Source organism: Lonchura striata, chromosome 4 (assembly GCF_046129695.1).
Source record: "Lonchura striata isolate bLonStr1 chromosome 4, bLonStr1.mat, whole genome shotgun sequence".
NCBI lineage: Eukaryota > Metazoa > Chordata > Aves > Passeriformes > Estrildidae > Lonchura > Lonchura striata.
In genome coordinates, this window is record NC_134606.1 from 6,092,816 (window position 1) to 6,110,633 (window position 17,818).

A 17,818-nucleotide genomic window follows, 5' to 3' on the forward strand; every position below is an offset into this window, starting at 1 on the left:
TTATACAGCATTTAAAAAAAAAAAAAATGAACCCAGCTTTAAGTACAGGATATGTACAAAACTGGTGTAAGAGCAGATCCTGTCCTGGATTTCTGCCCTGGTAGGTTTCTTGTCAGAGCTGCTCTGCTGTAGTTCTAGAATACCAGGTATTTCTAGCAGAAAGGTAAACTTTGGTTCAACCACAGTTTTGGCTCAAGGATTATGAGAATACAGCCAGCTTTAATGTCAGCCATTTATTAGAGACAGTCTCCAGCTGTACAAAGTGTAATTTAACATCTACACTCCAACACCTACCCAAAACACCAAAAGGATGAGGAATAACACCACAGGTGCCGAGTACTGCATTACTTCAGTGTTTATATACAGAGTAAACTCGGCATTTAAGTAGTTCAGCAAAGTTAGATGGAAAGGAGTTACATTTGGTGCAGGATGGAGTGACAGGAGGCCCACAAGAAGTCTTGCTGAAGATGTGGAAGTCTTGTGCCTGCTTGAGCAGCCTCCAGGGTGCACAGCACCCCTCTCCCCTCAGTGATGCTGTTTATCAGGAGCCAGCTCTTGCAGGGTGCTGGGAGGAGACCTGGAGTGGCCAACGCTATGTCCCACGTTACTGACAAGATTTAACAGCTTCCAGCTGGCATATGAGGATGGTGTCTTGCCAAGCAGGTCCTGTATCAGAACACTGAGCATTCATCAGTGCTGCAGCGCCTCCCAGAAGCCACTCCTTCAGTAATTCCACTCCTTCCAAAGCCTCCTGGTATCATGGCAACAGTTGCTCCCAATTTTCCCCAGAGGAAGGGAAGAGGGACAGCTACTCACGGTCGCTGTCACTACTGTCACTGTCACTATCGCTGCTGTCACCATCCCACTTGATACTCTCCAGTGCCTTCCTGTGATGTCAAAGAGATCAGTCATCAGTCACCTGTTGTGACTTCTGCTTGAAAAGAGAGATCCCGAAACACAAGGCAAAACAGAACATTTATGGGCTGTCTAATGCCTACTGTCCTCAAAGGACAAGTGCACCCAGCATTTGGTGGGAGCACATCCTCTTGGAAAAGCCAACTCCTTCAGCTCTCCTCCGAGTGCTGAGCCAGCTGTCAGGGTGCTGGGCTTGTATTTATTCCCTTGGAGCACCTCTGTCTCCAAATTGTGGTCCCTCAAGCCCCGATCACCATCTGAGGATCATCTGGGCTTGGCTCCAGCAGTGCAGTGAGAGGTGTCCACAAGCCTCAGAACCTGGCAGCCACACGCAGGGCCATCCTGTACCACCCCCTGCTTTCACTGGGCTGCAGCAGTGTCTTCAGGCAGCCAGACCCAGCTAGGAAATGACTCTGGGAAAGGAAGACGACAGCAGGACTGAGCAGTGGATAAGGCTAACCCCACCATGGAAAATTCCCTTCCCTCCTAGGTGGGATGGATACAGCATGGAACCAAAAACGGAGGGGCTATTTCAGTCCTGGAGTCAGCAGACCAGCACATCACTCTGAAGCCAGTTGTCTGCTCCTTTGTCAGAGAAGCCTTTCCAAAGGCACTGCCCCTCCAAGACCCTGTCTACTGTACCCCTTCAGCAGAAACATGAAACATTCCAACTTACTTCTGTGTTTCAGAGAGTTCAAATTCCTCCTCCGTTCTGCTTTTCAGCCTTTGAGATAAAGGAAGCCCAAGGGATGCTGCCAGCTTTACCATCTTAATTGCCTCATCTGGGCAATTGGTTTGCTTAGCACAGTTCAAGAACTCGTCCATCACCTTGTCACTGCAAAGGCAAATGGTGGCTGTTCTCAGGGTCACAGGAGAGGTGCCCATTAATTTATAGCCCATGCTTTCAAGAGGGAGAGCAGGTGACATTTTCAGATCAACCAGTTTGTCTTGCTCCTGCCAGGAACTCCACCTCTGGTAGAGGGAAGGCTTTGTGGCAAGTTTGGGAACTTCTGTCCCAGCAGAAGAGAGCAGGCACAGAGTGCCACTAGGTGTGTAAGCCTTTGGTATCACACACCCTTCATGGTGTTCCCTGGGGCAAGCTCCAACTTCATTTAAAAAAATCCCACACCTAAACAAAACCCATTTCTATTCCTTATAAGTTGTGTTCTACTTCAAACAGTACCCTCCTCCAGAATCCCAAGACAAGCAAGCTGGTGTAGCCTAACAGGGAACCACCTAAGATTTAGCATTTGACTTGATAAACTTGTCTTCAGAAATCCAGGTACCTCTGAAACACCTGTGCTTGGTTAAGAGCATACAGGAATATTTCTGAGCATGTGGGAAATGAGATGTTTGTCAGTCCTGCTCAGACTGATTTGCACAGCTGAGTTCATCAGTGGCACTGCTCTCCATGGCCCAGAGCTTCAGACACCAACCACTTCACTCCCTCCCACTTTGCCCTTTCAACGTGTTTGAAACATGTATTCCAAGACAGAAAGCTCTTGGAATATTCTCCACTGGATAAACAAACAGCCATGCTCACAGGGACACACAGACATTCATGTTCTGGAAATAAATGGACCACTAGTATCAGTTACAACTGGAGGGTGGACTACCTGTCCTCTAAAAGTCCCTTCCATCCCAAACTATTCCTTCATCCCATAACAGAAATTCAGGGTCTTAGCCAAAGGGGAGATTCAGTCACTGAAGAACTAAACATACTTACGTGGGAATCCTATTGATTTTCTGGAAATGTTCCATCATGTTCCTATTCAAAAGAAAACAAAAGAACAATTTTAAAACCACACGTAACAGGAACAGACAGATACTCAACCTCTTGGATGAGCCTCCACTGAAACACAGGTAAGCTCAAATTCATGAAACAATCTTCCCCATAGATCTCATGCTGTATCCTTGGAAAGGCAAGCTGTACCAGCTAACTTCACCGATTAGTTTAACACAAAGCATCTTAAACTCCTGCAGTAAACGGGAAATGTAGCTGGTGGCAACTGCCCTTCAAAATACTACATATTTTTAGTATTTTAAGAGATTCCTTTCTTGTTACTTCTTTGTTCCAAATGAATCACTGTACACTGAGCATCTGTATTTAACAGAAAATTGCTCAGAACCTTAAATCAGAGGCTAGATATTTTAACCTGTACTTCAAGTTTAGAGCATGTAGGACAGTAAATTCTAGCTATTAGAGTTCTAAAAATAGTCTATTTACAGTTTTAACTAGGGCTGCTGCTAATTAAAAATTTAATTAAACTAATTAATCTCTTGATCAGTTTGAATTCCAAAGAGTTCTAAAATAAAAAATGGTAAGTTGTGAGCACTCAGCAGTGCTCAGGGAAGTGATTGTCAGACCACACTTTGCCATAAGCAGCTGTACAAAGCTTTACACCAGATACTACATTGGTTTCTAAACCATTTTTAAGACAGACAGCTGTAACTTGGTGTCAAGAAGGAACAATAACAAGGAAACCCATCACATTCCCTGCAGGCTTTATCCCCTCCCTTTGTCTGCACTGGCATTCCAAGGCATAGGTCATTAGCTTTTGCTTTCTGTGACTAAACCTTGAGCTGCAGTGTCAGCAAGCCCAGAGCTCAGCGAGCCCACACCTACCAGGCATCCTGGGTTCTCCCAGCCCTGGAAAACAGCACCACGACATGGCCCAGAGCACTCCCTGTCCACTCCAGGGGGACCTGCCCTGGCCCAGCAGGCTCATGGACAGCTTTGATTTCTTCTGCACACTTGGCAAATGCCAGCTGAATCTGTGAAAACATTGCGCTATGAAGAACAAAACCTCTGAAATTAACAGAAGCTTTTCAGTGCCATTTCTCCTGCAGCTCCGCTAGGTTTGCTCTGTATGTGATTTATAGTTGTAAGTTAGCAGTTGTTACACTGGGAGACAAATCTGTCACTTCTGTCAGGACAGCTGTCCCCACTGGGCAAGGTCCAAGGTGGCTTTGCAGGCACAGCTCTATTCACCTTCAACACCCTTCAGCTTGAGAAAGCAACTACTGCAACAAAATCATTGGCAAAAATTCCTCAATTCTTCCATGTTCTTCCCAGAGCACATGGGCTGGTTGGGCTGCATTACTTCTCCAAACCCTGGTAGGAAAGGATCCTGCTTCGTTAATATGAGGTTTCTTTATAGGTTGAGCACAGTCCAAAGGGTTAGCAGGCCTGGATAAGCTCACATGGATCTGGAAATCTGCACTGGGAGATGCACTGGAACTGGATCTCTAGGACTGACCAGGGATACAGCATTTACCGACAGTCTGGGGAAACACCACTACTTGCTACTGAGCTTCTGTGCTGATTTTGGCTGGGACAGAGTGAAGTTTCTTCAGTTTCTTCTTTTTTACTATGGGGCTGTGTTTTGTATTTAAGGCAGGAAGTATGTTGATAACACAGGGAAATTTTTGTTATTGCTGGGCAGTGCTTAAAGAGCATCAAGGCTCCCTGACCAGGGAGTGAGCTGGGGGTTCACAAGGTGTGTGGTACAACAAGGAGTTGGGAGGGGACACCTCTCAGACAGCTGACCCCAAATGCCCAAGGGATATTTCAGACCACAGGATGTCATGCTCAGGAGATAAAGCTGGGGAAAGGAGGATTGGGGGATTCATTTGGAGTGATGGTGTTTGACTTCCCAAGTAACTATTATACATGAGCTTTCCAGGAGCCTGGCTTTCCTAGGCATGGCTGAACACCTGCCTTTGATGGGAAATGGTAACTGAACCTGAGCTCTGCCCTTTTACTGTCCCAGTTCCCTCCACCATCTCACAGGGGAGGAGTGAGCAAGCAGCCGTGTGGGGGCTCAGCTGTTCATGGATCAGCTTCCTTACCTCACTGGGGTGCTGGTCCCTGCTCATCAAAGACAAGAACTCTTCCAGCAAGTCTTGTCTCCTGCTAAACCCCAGCTGTTTCACATCTGTTTAGAGAAAGGCAGTAGTTGGTATGTGTGACCAGTACCCCTGTTCCCAAATCCTGGTGATATGGTCTGCACAATTTAACAAGGCAGAACCTTTCTCTGTGACTGAGCAGGTCACATTTAGTTCCCTTTCTTTCCCCTCAGTATCAGGTCCTGTGCACCAAATACATGAACTGATCGGATTTCTTCTTCCCTCCCCTGCTGGTCTCAAGATTTCTGGGTGACAGCCCAACTTACTCTCCTTGATAATGGCCTTCAATGTCCCCAACACTGACTAACCAGGTGGTGGTGATGACCCTGTCACAGAGCAGGGAGGGAACAACACACAGAGCACTGTCTGTAACATCAAACACCAGTCCTCAGGGGGAACATGGACCTGAACTGCTGCTGGACATTGAGGCCTGCAACCCCCCATAGCCAGACCCCCCCACCACCATCTGCTGAGGATTAAGGAGTCTTCATATTCTTTCTGGTTTTTTGGGGGCTAGATTAAATATTAACCAAGGATCTGCAGAGAGTCCAGTGATTCAATACCAAAGGAAAGCACTGCACCTTATCATGGCTACTCCAAGCAATGGGAAGTTTCCAAACTAGTTTCAACTCTGCACTGCTCCTGGCATTTGTCAGACAAACTGCCTGTGAAGCCATGTAGCCATCACTGACCTTCCCAGACTGAAGGGATCATTTCCAACTGGTTGGCTGCATCCAGTGCTTGAAGGAGGTCCAGTATATTTTTAGGAGTTGGATAGAAGAGCTGATGAAGGAAGATAATAATTTCAGTCACCCGTGACTCCTCCATTTCTCCATAGAAAAGCTCTGCAACTCTCACCCTGGTATACACTTACTGAAGATGACATTTCTTTGTACCACTTCAACACCACTTCAATTTGTTCCATCATGCACAACAACGAAAAGAATTTTGACCTGCAGAGAAAAAAAACCATCCTAATTCAGTGATGGTTAGATCAAGCAAACTATAGAAGTACCAGCAAATGATGGTGTGCTGATCAGATTTATATTGCAGATCAAGGACATTTAGCTGATTGCCACACTCCATGCAATCAGAAAAGCAGCAGGATTTCTTAAGACAACTTAATGCTGACACTACATTATAGGCAGAACTAATTAGACCACTCTGTTTTAAAATACATGAACAAAGCAATCTTTCTGCCTGATGCCAGTTTCAAGGTACCTCAATCTGTCTCAAATGCAGCTTTTGGATATAAAAACTGAACTAAATTAACCATGTTACTTGTGCAAGTTCACAAGACAAGGCTGAGTATTTGATCCAGTGCACTGTCTAGGAAAACATCCTTACACTAAGAAATTATGGTGTTTTGGTATTACCTCCAAAGCTGCCATGCCAGGTACACAAAAGAATGCTAGAACCCACAACTGCTTGTTCTCGGCGTTGGATGGGTGTTTAAGACACTGGATTTCAGTTCAAAGGCCACAAACTGAAAATAACTCCTAAGCAATCACTGTTCTCATGAAGGATCTAATTCCCAAACTGGACACACGATAACCAGCTGGTGCTCAATGTCTGAATCCTAGTTTGTATTGAAGCTGACAACAACACACAACCTCCACTTCACTCACCAATAGCCATTTGACCGATCCACATCCAAGAATTTCCAGTTGTCTCCCTTCTCCAGGGCTTTATTTAACTGATAGGCAAGCTTGATATCCTTCAGATCACAGCACTGCAACAAACCAGTCAGATTTGAAAGCCATTACCAAATGTGACTCACAAAAGTCACAGAGGTACATGCATGTATCACAGGCATGCAAATTACCAATTAGGGAGGAGTCAGGCAAAGACTGCAGAATTATGGCAGTAAGGAAAAGGTGATGAGAGCAGATGAAAATGGGAGATACTGAAAGCTTGTGACAGGATGTAAACTCACAGGCAATTCTCCAACACCTGGAGAAGCTCAAAGGAATTCTGATGGCGAGGAAGAGGCACTTACCACTTGCATGGCGGTGGTAAAAAAGTTGGCTGAAAGGAAGCAAACATAAGTCTGTTAACTTCTAGCTTCCAAGGAGACATAACCCAGCTCATTAACCCACCCGCCCGGAGGATGGATGAGGTATGTTCAATTAGAAACTCAAATCTGTAGCTCCGTTTTACAGTATAGCAGAGCTCTTCACTTTTTTGGTAGCCCTTGGTGTGGCATGAGTTGGGTGGGGATTTTTACACACTTCTAGCAACAACTCAGAGCACTGACAGTTTAACACCTAGCAGGACAGAAGCGAAGGAGGGGTATAACATTCTGACTATTTCCAGGAATCCTTCCAAAGACAAAAAAGAAACGTGATGAAGAGTGGCTTTCAACACTCCATTAACACCATGTTGTCCAGAGACCTTTCTTTGCCAAACTCATCTTCAGATGGAAGCTGCATCTGCTTCCAAACCTACAGAAAGGCTTATGAACTTCCCAGGGCAAAGCTGTGGACATACAGATGGCAGAAAGAGCCAGTAACACATGGGACATTCAGGATATTTCCCTCCTAAAGACCCACACTTCTGTTTCCCATGAAGCTTTAATTAATGAAATTTTCTGAACAGGACTAGGAAGAACTAAATTAGGAAAATTCACACCACACCTACAACAAAAACCTGCCATTCACCTGATGTGCATCATTTCATCAAACTGCTCCTCCTTAAACTGCTCTTGTAAATAACCCTAGGACTTTTTATCACATGGACTTAAAATGCTCATTCACACAATCTACACACCTACTTTCACACAGAAGCCAGTGCAGCAATGCACAGCACAGTTCCCAGCACTGGAATTTGCCATTTGTCTCCAGAAATATCAGCAGGGACTGAGAGAAGCAAGCTACATGCATTTATCCTAGCCTAGTAAAACTACCTGACATTCACAGGTGCCTTTTCACATAAGCTTGAAGTCCTTACCATCATCAGGATCCTGAGCAGTGAAATTTCGATTTTCAACCTCATTTAGCACCTCAGAGATGATGTCTGATGATGGAGCATCAACTGTAGTAAAAAGAGACAAAAAACATCACATCTTAGTCATGCCAAGCAGTTCCTTGTGAAGAGCATCAGTCTGCAAATACAGTATGAAATTCAGAACAAGCAACTTAATTTTAAACAAATGTAATTCCCTTGGTGCTCCACACCAGCTGCAATTTAATTTGCTCTAAAATTTGTCCTGCTATTTCCAGATTTCCACATCAGCAGGGCAGATTCAGAAAGATAAAAGTACTTTCCAGCAAGGAATCAAACAGGCCTGGAAGTTTGTCTGTTAGAAGGTTGCACTAGAAAAAGCGAAGTACTTATACTTTATATAATATACTTTGAAAGTATATTATATAATTTGTCTTTTTATATAAGCAAGCATTTAAAAGGGGTAAAACCAAAACTAAACCCCCAAACTCCAGAGCCAAACTCCAGAGCAATCCCTTTACATTTCTTAAAACACAAGGACTACAGTTATGGCTACTTTGCCTATTCTCTTCCTATAACCAAAAGTCTGTGAGCATGGGATCTTAAACAGTTTGGTTCCTGCCTTCTAACACAATTGTTTTTCATGACACCTCTAACGCACAGAAGAACTGTTGCAGGAAAACAAACTCCCTGTGAGTGGCACAATATGAAATCACACACACTGTGGTCAGACCCAGCCTCCACAGTGACTAAGTAGCATTTGCTCCCTGTAGGAGGTTATCTCTTTTTTTCACCCAAGCAGAATCAGGCAGCACAGGGATCACTCAGATCACACCCATTAAAGGTTGTCTTTCAATCCATAAGTGAGCTGCCTTCACCCATCACATGTGAAAAGCATCAAAGCAGCTGCTACAGGAGGCACGTACCGCCTTTGTAATGCACGGAGAGGAGATGTTCATAGGATGCAAGGCTGGGCTCTGGAAAGCAAAAGCACTGCAGTTACTGCAACATTCCTGGCTGAGCTTTGGCCACTGCTCTAATTCACACGCTGCTCCTCCAGTCAGGCAGCATGCATACATTTAATGCCTCTCCCCACTCACCCTAATGCTGGACCAGACCTCAGCTACACATGCCTGGGAGAGCCGATATCCAACACTGGACTACCAGCTGGAGCATCTATTTCTATGGGGGAGCCACCAAACTTCCCTGCTCTGGAGTAAAATCAGAAATACTTCATAGCTAGTTTCCCTTTTGCTCATGAATGTAACCTTTAGCCTATCAACAAGCATGTTACTGGGGCAAAGCACAGCCCACAGGACATCAATTCTGCAGATATTCTCTGTTTCTGCAATACTTATTTGGAAGAAAAAAATCATCATCTAGATGAAAAGCTTTTTTCTGTAGAGATGTAGAGCTATAGACCTGAACTGGCTTAGGTGGCTTGTGAAGTACATCTCCCCTGGAGTCAGGGAATCACCACCACCATGTTGTGTGGTGCTGAACTCCTGCATTAACTGTTCTGTTCTGGAGGTGGCACTGGAATATCATAAGCACTGCATATAATAAATGCTTTGCTTCTCTTACCTATATCAAGTGCTTCCATTTCCTTTAATACAAATAAAGACATAGTTCTGCCCACACCACCACATCTTCTCAGACTCTTCAGTACAGAATTAAAAGTTAGCAGAGTTGGTTGCACTTTCTGTTGAGCCATGTGAGTCAGGAGGTCCTTAAAACAAAATTCCCAAATTCTTAAGTGCTTCACATGTTATGGATCACAGTTCAGCTTTCAGGTAGGTTATACATACATTTCCTTAACCTACGCCTTCTCATCCTCTTCAAGTGAACAACTCTGCTTTAATGAATTATTTCATCAGTACTATCTAATTTTTAATGACCAAAACCCAAGGCTACATTACATCAGAATAAATCTTGGAGAATGGTTTCTAGAACATAATGGAAATTTTTTACAATTACATAATATTTTTCCTTACTGATGTGTCATTAAAACTCAAAATTCAATTTCTGTCACAACACCATGAATTAAAATTCAAAGAGTTTTTATCTAAAATTTTTAATTTACTTTATCTCCCAGCAGTAATTTCCCCTATTACTTTCTGTCCAGGCATTTCCTGGATCAGGTATTTTCTCACAAGGCAAATCACTCTGCAAAGGAAAGGCTGGATTTTTCACATTTGCAACTCCTCCATAGTTACCTTTTCTGTTTAAACTACTATATTTCGTTTACAGCAGAGATTAGTGTCTGGGGACAAAGTTCTTACTTTTGGTCTTCAACAACTGCAAAACTTTACTAATAAGGCAGACCCTTATTAGACCATTATTAATGATAAGAGCCCACACTCTTATCACTTCCCCACCTCTTTTGTTCTATCCTCCTTACCTTGGTTAATTCCCATCTTTCTACGAACCTCTCCTTTAGATATGGGACTGCTCTGATCAGTGCATTGAAAGCGTGCACATCAGCTGGAAAATGTAAGATAATCCATTTTAAATGACAATTTATAGCCTAGAGGAAACAGTTTGTTCTAGCATGGCTCAGTTTCTGGCAAAGTCTCATGCAAACCTGTTTCCAGTGAGCCAGCCACACGCCAGCTGCTCTGGAATTCCCAGTTTGCATTCAGCTCCCATGATCCAGCTGAGGTCCGTACCCCTGCGCCAATCATCACTGCCATGAACAAACACTCCTGTGCCCAAAAGGGGCTTTCTCTACTCAGGAGACCCCAAAGTACAGCCAGGAGACACTCACCCTTGTGCCTTTCATTCAGCAAGTCTATGTACATGTCATAAGCTTTAGAATAAGCCCCGTGCTGCAAAAACACAAAAATAAACAACCTCTGACTATGTGAGATCTCAAAAGCTGAAGAAAACCCCCCAGCAGTGAGGAATAACTTTACCTTCACCATCCCACGGATCATTGTGCAGTAAGAGTGTGCATTCCTCTCTGGGATTATCTTAAATATCCTTTCAGCATGGTTATTCTCCCTAGAACCAGTGAACAAGAACCAATTAAAAGATACTCTTAGGAGAAGGATTCAACATGCAGGCCAAAATAAGGGCTTTACCCCCAAAGACTGACTTTCACATCTTACAATTGTGATACTTGAAAGTATTCTACAATCACCTACTAGATTTCCATGCACACTTTAAAAGATCAGCAAGCACAGCTTTATTTAACAAGTAACATTGGTGAGTATGGGCTGCTAAAAGACTTGGCAGTCTGCTCTACAACAACATTACAAGTGCACAACCCATGGAATATGGGAACATAGGCAACATTTTCTATACCTCCATCTGGGGCCAGATGACCGTGAACCTCTTTGAAATTGTCTCTTTGGAGCTTTCTGTTCTGAAGCATTCACCTGGAGAGATTTTTGCAAAAAGAAGTTTCTCAGTCTTAAATTATGATTTAATATCAAATGACACGATTTGCTAACAAAACTGAAGTTCAGCAGCATGGACCAAAGGTGTTTTTAAATGGGTTATATATGAATAATTTCTATCATAACAGTCAGGAAGTGATGAATAGATTGAGAATAATGCTTATGTTATAAACATATTAACATCTTTACACAAACTACTGTTGCTACTGGATCAGTCATGGATTTTTATAACAGAAATATCTCCTGGGAATGTTGACTGCATCTGATCCACCTCATGGCATCTCCCATGCAGACAGCACAAAAATCTTGATGTCACCTTGATATACTCCCACTATGTATGAAATAAATAAATAGAAATCAACAAGTTTTCCATACCCCTGGTTCTTCCAAATCCTCTTTTTCTTCCGGCTCTTTTTCAGGAGTAGGTTCACCATCTCCATAGAAGCATAACAAATCTAAAAGGCTGTTTGTGGTCTCTAGAGACACAGGGGTACCTTTAGAAAATGAGAATTTATGACAGTCAGAGAAAGATAAGAGCTCATCACTCTACAGGCCATGTAGAAAACCTCTGATAGAAAACCTTTGTAGAAACCCTCTGAACACCACTTTGCTCTCTCCAACACAAAGACATTCTCAAGCAAGTCCCTAACCCTGCTGTGACACCAGTACTGCCACAAACCCAGTCATCACAGGAGACAATTTTAACACTGTCTTTTAACTAGAGTATGTTTTTCTACTGAGGCCACTTAAAAGGTAAGAGTTTTCCTGATCAAGTAGAAGGAAGTGACAGTTGTCAGCCAGAACTGTGAAGCAGCACAAGCCCAACACAGCATCTGAAATTTCTAGTGCTTTTCATAACTCTTCCTGGGATACACCCTGCTGTAAAGAACACTTTGAATACTTCTGTTGATTTTTAATGTTTCATAGTAAGTGAAACATGCAATCTGCTTCCTCTTCAAGAAGCCAATTGCTCTCCTTATCACCAAAGTGACATGTCAGACAAGCAGTGGCTAAGATTCTCCAGTAATTCTAGAGAACCACTTCATTAGACCACAGTCAGTTGTGAAAGAAGCAATAATCACAAAATTATCTCCACAGCCTGTGCTAGTTACTGAAGTATTTTTGGCACAATTTAAGTAGAGCTCCTCCACAGAACCTGGCAGGTGACCACATACCTGCCTGCAGAAGCTGATCAAACATGTCCACAGACTCTTTCACCATTCTGAGATGGATGCGCTCCCTTAGAGCCTCCTCACTCATTCCTTCGGTCTGAGGTGTGAGAGCCTCGGGCATCAGGCACTAAAAGCAAACAGTGGAAGCTGGTCTCAAGTTCAAACCTTCTCTAGACATCCTTACTCTTTACCCAATACACTGCTTGCAGCCCAATAACAGCACTCCTCTGGTGATGAGGGACCACATACATCATCATCCCTCACTTTGTGCCACGAAGCAACACCTAAAAACCACTGCTTTTCTTACTTTTATGTCAAGAACCTAACATGATACTGAACTCCCAAGGAAAAATGTCCACTACAAAAACATAATGGAAACACGGTACTGCATTCATACTGTCTGCAAAACAGTTTAAATAGTTAGTTTTACCTTAGTTTTGGACCAGTTGATTTCACTGACAAAGCACAAATACAATTAAAACAAAGAGCAAAAATCTTACTGGTATGTTGGGCTCTGCAAAAGTCTTGTCAAAATACTGAGGAAAGTTCTTTATGATGTATTTTGCAGCATTTTTCCCAGACTCCTTTGACAATGAATACAGACGCTGCATAGAAATGAGACAGAACAAGATGAAGAAATACACAAATTACAAGGCTGAGAATTGGAAGAAACATTTTAACAATGAACATTCTGATGGGATCAAATTATACTCATGTAATTTTCAACTTATTAGAATCACAGGGACAACATTCCAGATAAACATTGTGGTATTTATACCAGTATAAGAATCTCTATTCTTTAAATGCCCTTGTATTTTACTTCGTTACTGAGTCAAGGGACACAGTTCAGACATCTGAAATGCTACACTACTACCTCAAGCTCAAAACCATGTAATTTTAGAGAGAAAAGAAAATTCTGAAAGCAATCTGATACCTCATTTTCTTTTGGAATCAAAACCAGGCTTCAGTTAGGTAAGAGTATTCACAGTCTAGACAAAGGCAGGAGGGAAGCTATGAAGGATGTGAAAGGAAATACCTACAGAATTAGCTGCATTTCTTGGCATCAGGAAAGGGTCATCCTGGAACATGTAATGAGCAGCAGTAGGATCCTGTAGAAAGAAAAGCCCAGCAATGAAAAGTTTATAATTATGGGCACAACCACAACACACTGCCTCATGGAACTTAAGGCACAATGAATTCTTCCATCATAACCATCACCAATGCATATTTTACAGAAGATCCTCTTGTTCAAAAAAGCTTAGCCTGTTTGAGTATAGTTTTCCATTTTACACACACATTTGCAGGCTAATATGGTGACAAAAAGGGTCCTTCCTATAATAGATCAATCAGAAAGTGCCCTGCAAAGTAGGACTCCAGTGTAACAGTCTTGGGAAGCTGATGGGACTTGGCAAATTTTAATTCAATTCCCAGAATTCAGGGATTTAAGAACAGAATCACAGCATTTCCAGGTTTTGCCCAGCAAGAGCAGACACTCGTTGCCTTTCTGGACTGAGATTGGGAAGGACATTCTGGACAAGCTGAAGGAACTTGCTGCCCATGTTAGTGAAAACCTTCCCAAGGCACTGCAGCTTTCTCTGGTAACTGCAGCTCTCTCTTAGGACATGAATGAGACTTTAAACACACAGCAAAACACCATGAGCCGAAGGGAAAACCCTGATGTGAGACTTTCATCTCCCATTTATGGCCAAAGTAGAAATTAAAGGCCTCCTGAGCACAAGGGCATTGCACAAAATGGAACCCCTGACCCATCCCCATGGTCCACAGAACCACTCACCCTGTTCACAGTAGAAGCCAAGGTCTGGAGCACTGCGAGCTTATCCCTAAGCACAAAGGAGTTTGATTAATACTCAGCTGCAGACTTTGAATGCTCTGCTTGTTTGGAGAACAAGCACAGGATCATCCTACCCACAAGGATTTTCAGTTCTAGGAAACAATGTTTTTGCTGCACTAAGAAAACAGCACATCTCACAAAAAAAGAGAGAAAATGCAAAAATTGCCTCAATTCTTAAACAACCCCAGGAATAAAAAAAAAATTGAAGAAAACCAGAAAAGCATATGTGTTTACAGCTATTACTCCTGCCCTTATAATACATTACCAAAGAAAGATCATAGAGATGAGACACAAAAATAATTCTTTGGAATGCTGCTCCTAGAGCATCTCCAGGGAATAAATACATTAACTTGCTCAACAAGACATGTCTTTACAAGAACAAATAGACCACACCAAAAGCAGGTATCTCACAGGACTCCTGTGCCTTTGCAACCTTTAAGACTTTGGTTGTTTCAAGCAAACAAGGAAAGGCCAGTGAAAGTGTTTAGATGAAGATGGCCTTATTTTAGCTTTACATTCTGACACCATTTGACCACAAACTTAATTTTTGCTATACAGTTATGCAATTCCATCTTAAGTCTCCCAACAAAATAGGTTTTGTTCAGTTGTGTCATTTTTAAGCAGGATTTATTCCCTCAGTTATCAATGATCAAGTTTTATTTTGCTGAAGAAACACATTCACATGCAAACAGCCAAATGAACTTGGTTTTACAAATCTTTAGCAAAGAAATAGAACCATGCTTAAAAATGCAGTTATTTCAAGTGCTTTTAAAAAAAATGTCAGGAATACAGTGTACATAATCTGAAGAGAGAGTAAGAATCAAGAATATTCACAGAGCTCCAAATCAGCAGGAAAACCCTGGTGGGATATTGCATCAAGGAATACACAAACCTCAACTTCTTTTTTCAGCTTTGGTGGACAGACTACATTTAGCTGTCTAATATTTTCTTTTCCAAGTGAAGATTCCAAAAGTAAACACTCACCATGTTTTCCTTCGGGGGAGCACAATTTCTTCTTGAGTTACTGTGAGAAACAATATTAAAATGATCATTAGAAACAAAGAGATGCCCAAAGAAAATTGTGACCCCGTAAGTTGTAGCAAGGTGGGGTCAATCCTTCTCACAAGTAATAAATGATAGAACAAAGTACAAATGGCCTCAAGTTGCACAAGGTGAAGTTTAGATCAGATATTAGGAAGAAATTTCTTCACTGAAAGGCTTGTCAAGCATTGGAACAGGGGAGTGGTGGGGTCCCCATCCCTGGAGGTTGATGTGGCACTTGGGGACGTGGTTTAGAGGTGCCTTGGCAGTGCTGGGTTAAGAGCTGGACTCCACTAACTCAGAGGTCTTTAACAATCCCAGCAATTCTATGATTCTACAAGAATTGATGAGTTAAGCTGATCCAGCTGAAAGTACTAAAACAAGAATATTAAAACCACAGTTTAACATAGGCTCATGGAGCTGCACAATTCAGTTCATGCTCTTGGAGTATGGAGCTGATGGGTGATGAGGGAAGGAATCAAGTTAATCCAGGAAACTTATGCACAATGAAGACAAGGAGAGAGAAAATCCAAGGAGGGGAAAGAGGGTGTTTACATCATCTTTATCTCCTGACACACTGTGTTGTTTGGAGATCAAAATCATCTGCAAGGAACCAGTAATGAAGACATCTTACCTTGTGAATTGTCCACAGTCTTCCCAAGAGCAGGACTACTTGAAGAGCTCCTATAAGCAATCAGGGGTTTGAATTAATGGCAGTTACATTAATACAGTAAAAGCAAAAATTCCATACTACAGGTTAGAATTAACTAAAATATTAGAGGGAATTGGAGTGCATTGGAGTAACTGGCAATATTGCACTTTTACTAACTCCAAATTATTACCATAAAACTTATACTTGATGCTTCTCTTAAGGCCCTTGTTTAAAGAGACAAGAGGTTATATGTGAAAAATTACAGAACAAAAAAAAAAACCTGTGTTTACTTAATATTGGGATATAATGCTTTTAAAGTAGTTTTCATGAACTAGTGCATCTTACAAAGAAAATCACAGACATAAATCAGAAAATACCTTTTTATGCTTTAGAGATAGAATCAGACTGAAAATAGCACTTTAAAAAAACCCCAAAACTTTAGACATGACTAGTGCTCACATAAGAGAAAACCCAGAGTAATGATGCAGGTGAATCAGCCCTGGTGAGTTGCAGATGCCCAGATGTCTCTACAGAGGTGCAGAATCTCCTGACAAAACCACAGCTGCAGCACACATAGACTCACCGTGCTGAGTACCACAAAGCAGCTGCTTTGTGCTCACTGCTTCAAGTCTTCCTCACCACTGTGCACATTTTACTGCCTTTAACAGAAACTAAGGCTCATGTTAAAATACTTGTGCTTGTTTTGCTCTTGAAGCAACCTAACAGTAAAACTTTAATGCAAATCTGGCCCCCAGTGCCTGCACACTGACCTTGACCCTGAGGAAGAGGCTGTTAAGGTGCAGCTCTGTACTTTACTGTGGCACTGCACAATTTTGCCATCTCAAAAATGAGTAACAATTACCCAGTAAAGTGAGACCTTTTCATTTGAGACAGCCCCTGAACTAAACCATGGCATAGAATCTTGGAATGTTAAGGCGTCGGAAGAAACCTTTAAGATCTTGTTCCACCTCTGCTGCCATGGGCAGGGACACCTTCCACTGGACCAGGTTGCTCCAAGCCCCATCCAGCCTGCCCTCGTACACTGACAGGGCTGGGGCATCCACAGCTTCGCTAAGAACCTGTGACAGTGTCTCACCACCCCTACAATAAAAAATTCCTTCCCAATAGCTAATCTAATCTAAACTTTTTTCCTTTTCCGATCTGTACGGACTAATCCTTGTTATTCCTGGTGAAAGGTCCCACTCTGGCTCCTTGGCAGGCCCCCTTCAGACACTGGAAGCCAGTCACGGGGTCTATAAGCAAAATTCCCTTCTCCAGGCTCAACAGCCCCAGCTTCCTCAGCCTTCCTAGATTTTCGCGAGACTCCGTTCAGGAATCGCTTAAACGCTCGGACTCTGCCGGAGAGGCTCCGAGCCACCCCAAAGCAGGGAAGCTCCCCGGGAAGGGCGTTCAAAAGCAAAGAGCGGCACAAGAGACGAGCGGCACAAGAGACGAGCGGCACAAGAGACGAGCGGCACAAGAGACGAGCGGCACAAGAGAAGAGAAGAGCGGCACAAGAGAAGAGAAGAGCGGCACAAGAGAAGAGAAGAGCGGCACAAGAGAAGAGAAGAGCGGCACAAGAGAAGAGAAGAGCGGCACAAGAGAAGAGAAGAGCGGCACAAGAGAAGAGCGGCTCCCTCCCGCCACGCGGCCGCGCCGAGCCCCGCACTGCGCCTGCGCAGCCTTGCCCGCCGCACTCCCCGCATTCCCGCACCGCCCGGCCATCGATTCCTCCCCGGTGCCGCCGCCTCCCGGCCCTTCCCTCCCGCCGGACCCTCACCGGTAGCTGTCCGGCCCGCGGGGGAGGCGGCACCGCCGGCCCAGCCCCAGGCTCAGCGCCCGCTGCCAACAGCCGGCCCCGGCCCGCCGCGCCGCCATGGCGCCCCGCGCTGCCCTCTGCGCACGCGGACGGCACCACTCCTCCAGCGGGGGG

At 43.5% G+C, this 17,818-nt stretch overlaps 1 protein-coding gene and 1 non-coding gene across 2 annotated transcripts; both read right to left on the reverse strand.

Moving 5' to 3' along the window:
- Window positions 1-199: 199 nt before the first annotated feature.
- On the reverse strand, window positions 200-17,771 carry PTCD3 (pentatricopeptide repeat domain 3). Its single transcript, XM_021535720.1, has 24 exons — window positions 17,666-17,771; window positions 15,868-15,917; window positions 15,177-15,216; window positions 14,136-14,181; window positions 13,381-13,449; window positions 12,841-12,945; window positions 12,344-12,467; window positions 11,544-11,662; window positions 11,074-11,147; window positions 10,683-10,770; window positions 10,535-10,595; window positions 10,169-10,251; window positions 9,352-9,496; window positions 8,694-8,744; window positions 7,774-7,857; window positions 6,824-6,852; window positions 6,453-6,556; window positions 5,699-5,777; window positions 5,517-5,607; window positions 4,768-4,853; window positions 3,542-3,690; window positions 2,642-2,683; window positions 1,592-1,750; window positions 200-887 (listed from the first exon to the last, which is right to left on the reverse strand). The coding sequence occupies exons 1-24, from the start codon at window positions 17,761-17,763 to the stop codon at window positions 809-811; spliced, it is 2,055 nt and encodes a 684-aa protein (XP_021391395.1). The 5' UTR covers window positions 17,764-17,771; the 3' UTR covers window positions 200-808.
- On the reverse strand, window positions 10,319-10,460 carry LOC116183626 (small nucleolar RNA SNORD94). Its single transcript, XR_004148288.1, has one exon. It is a non-coding gene; the product is annotated as a small nucleolar RNA SNORD94 (small nucleolar RNA).
- Window positions 17,772-17,818: the final 47 nt, after the last annotated feature.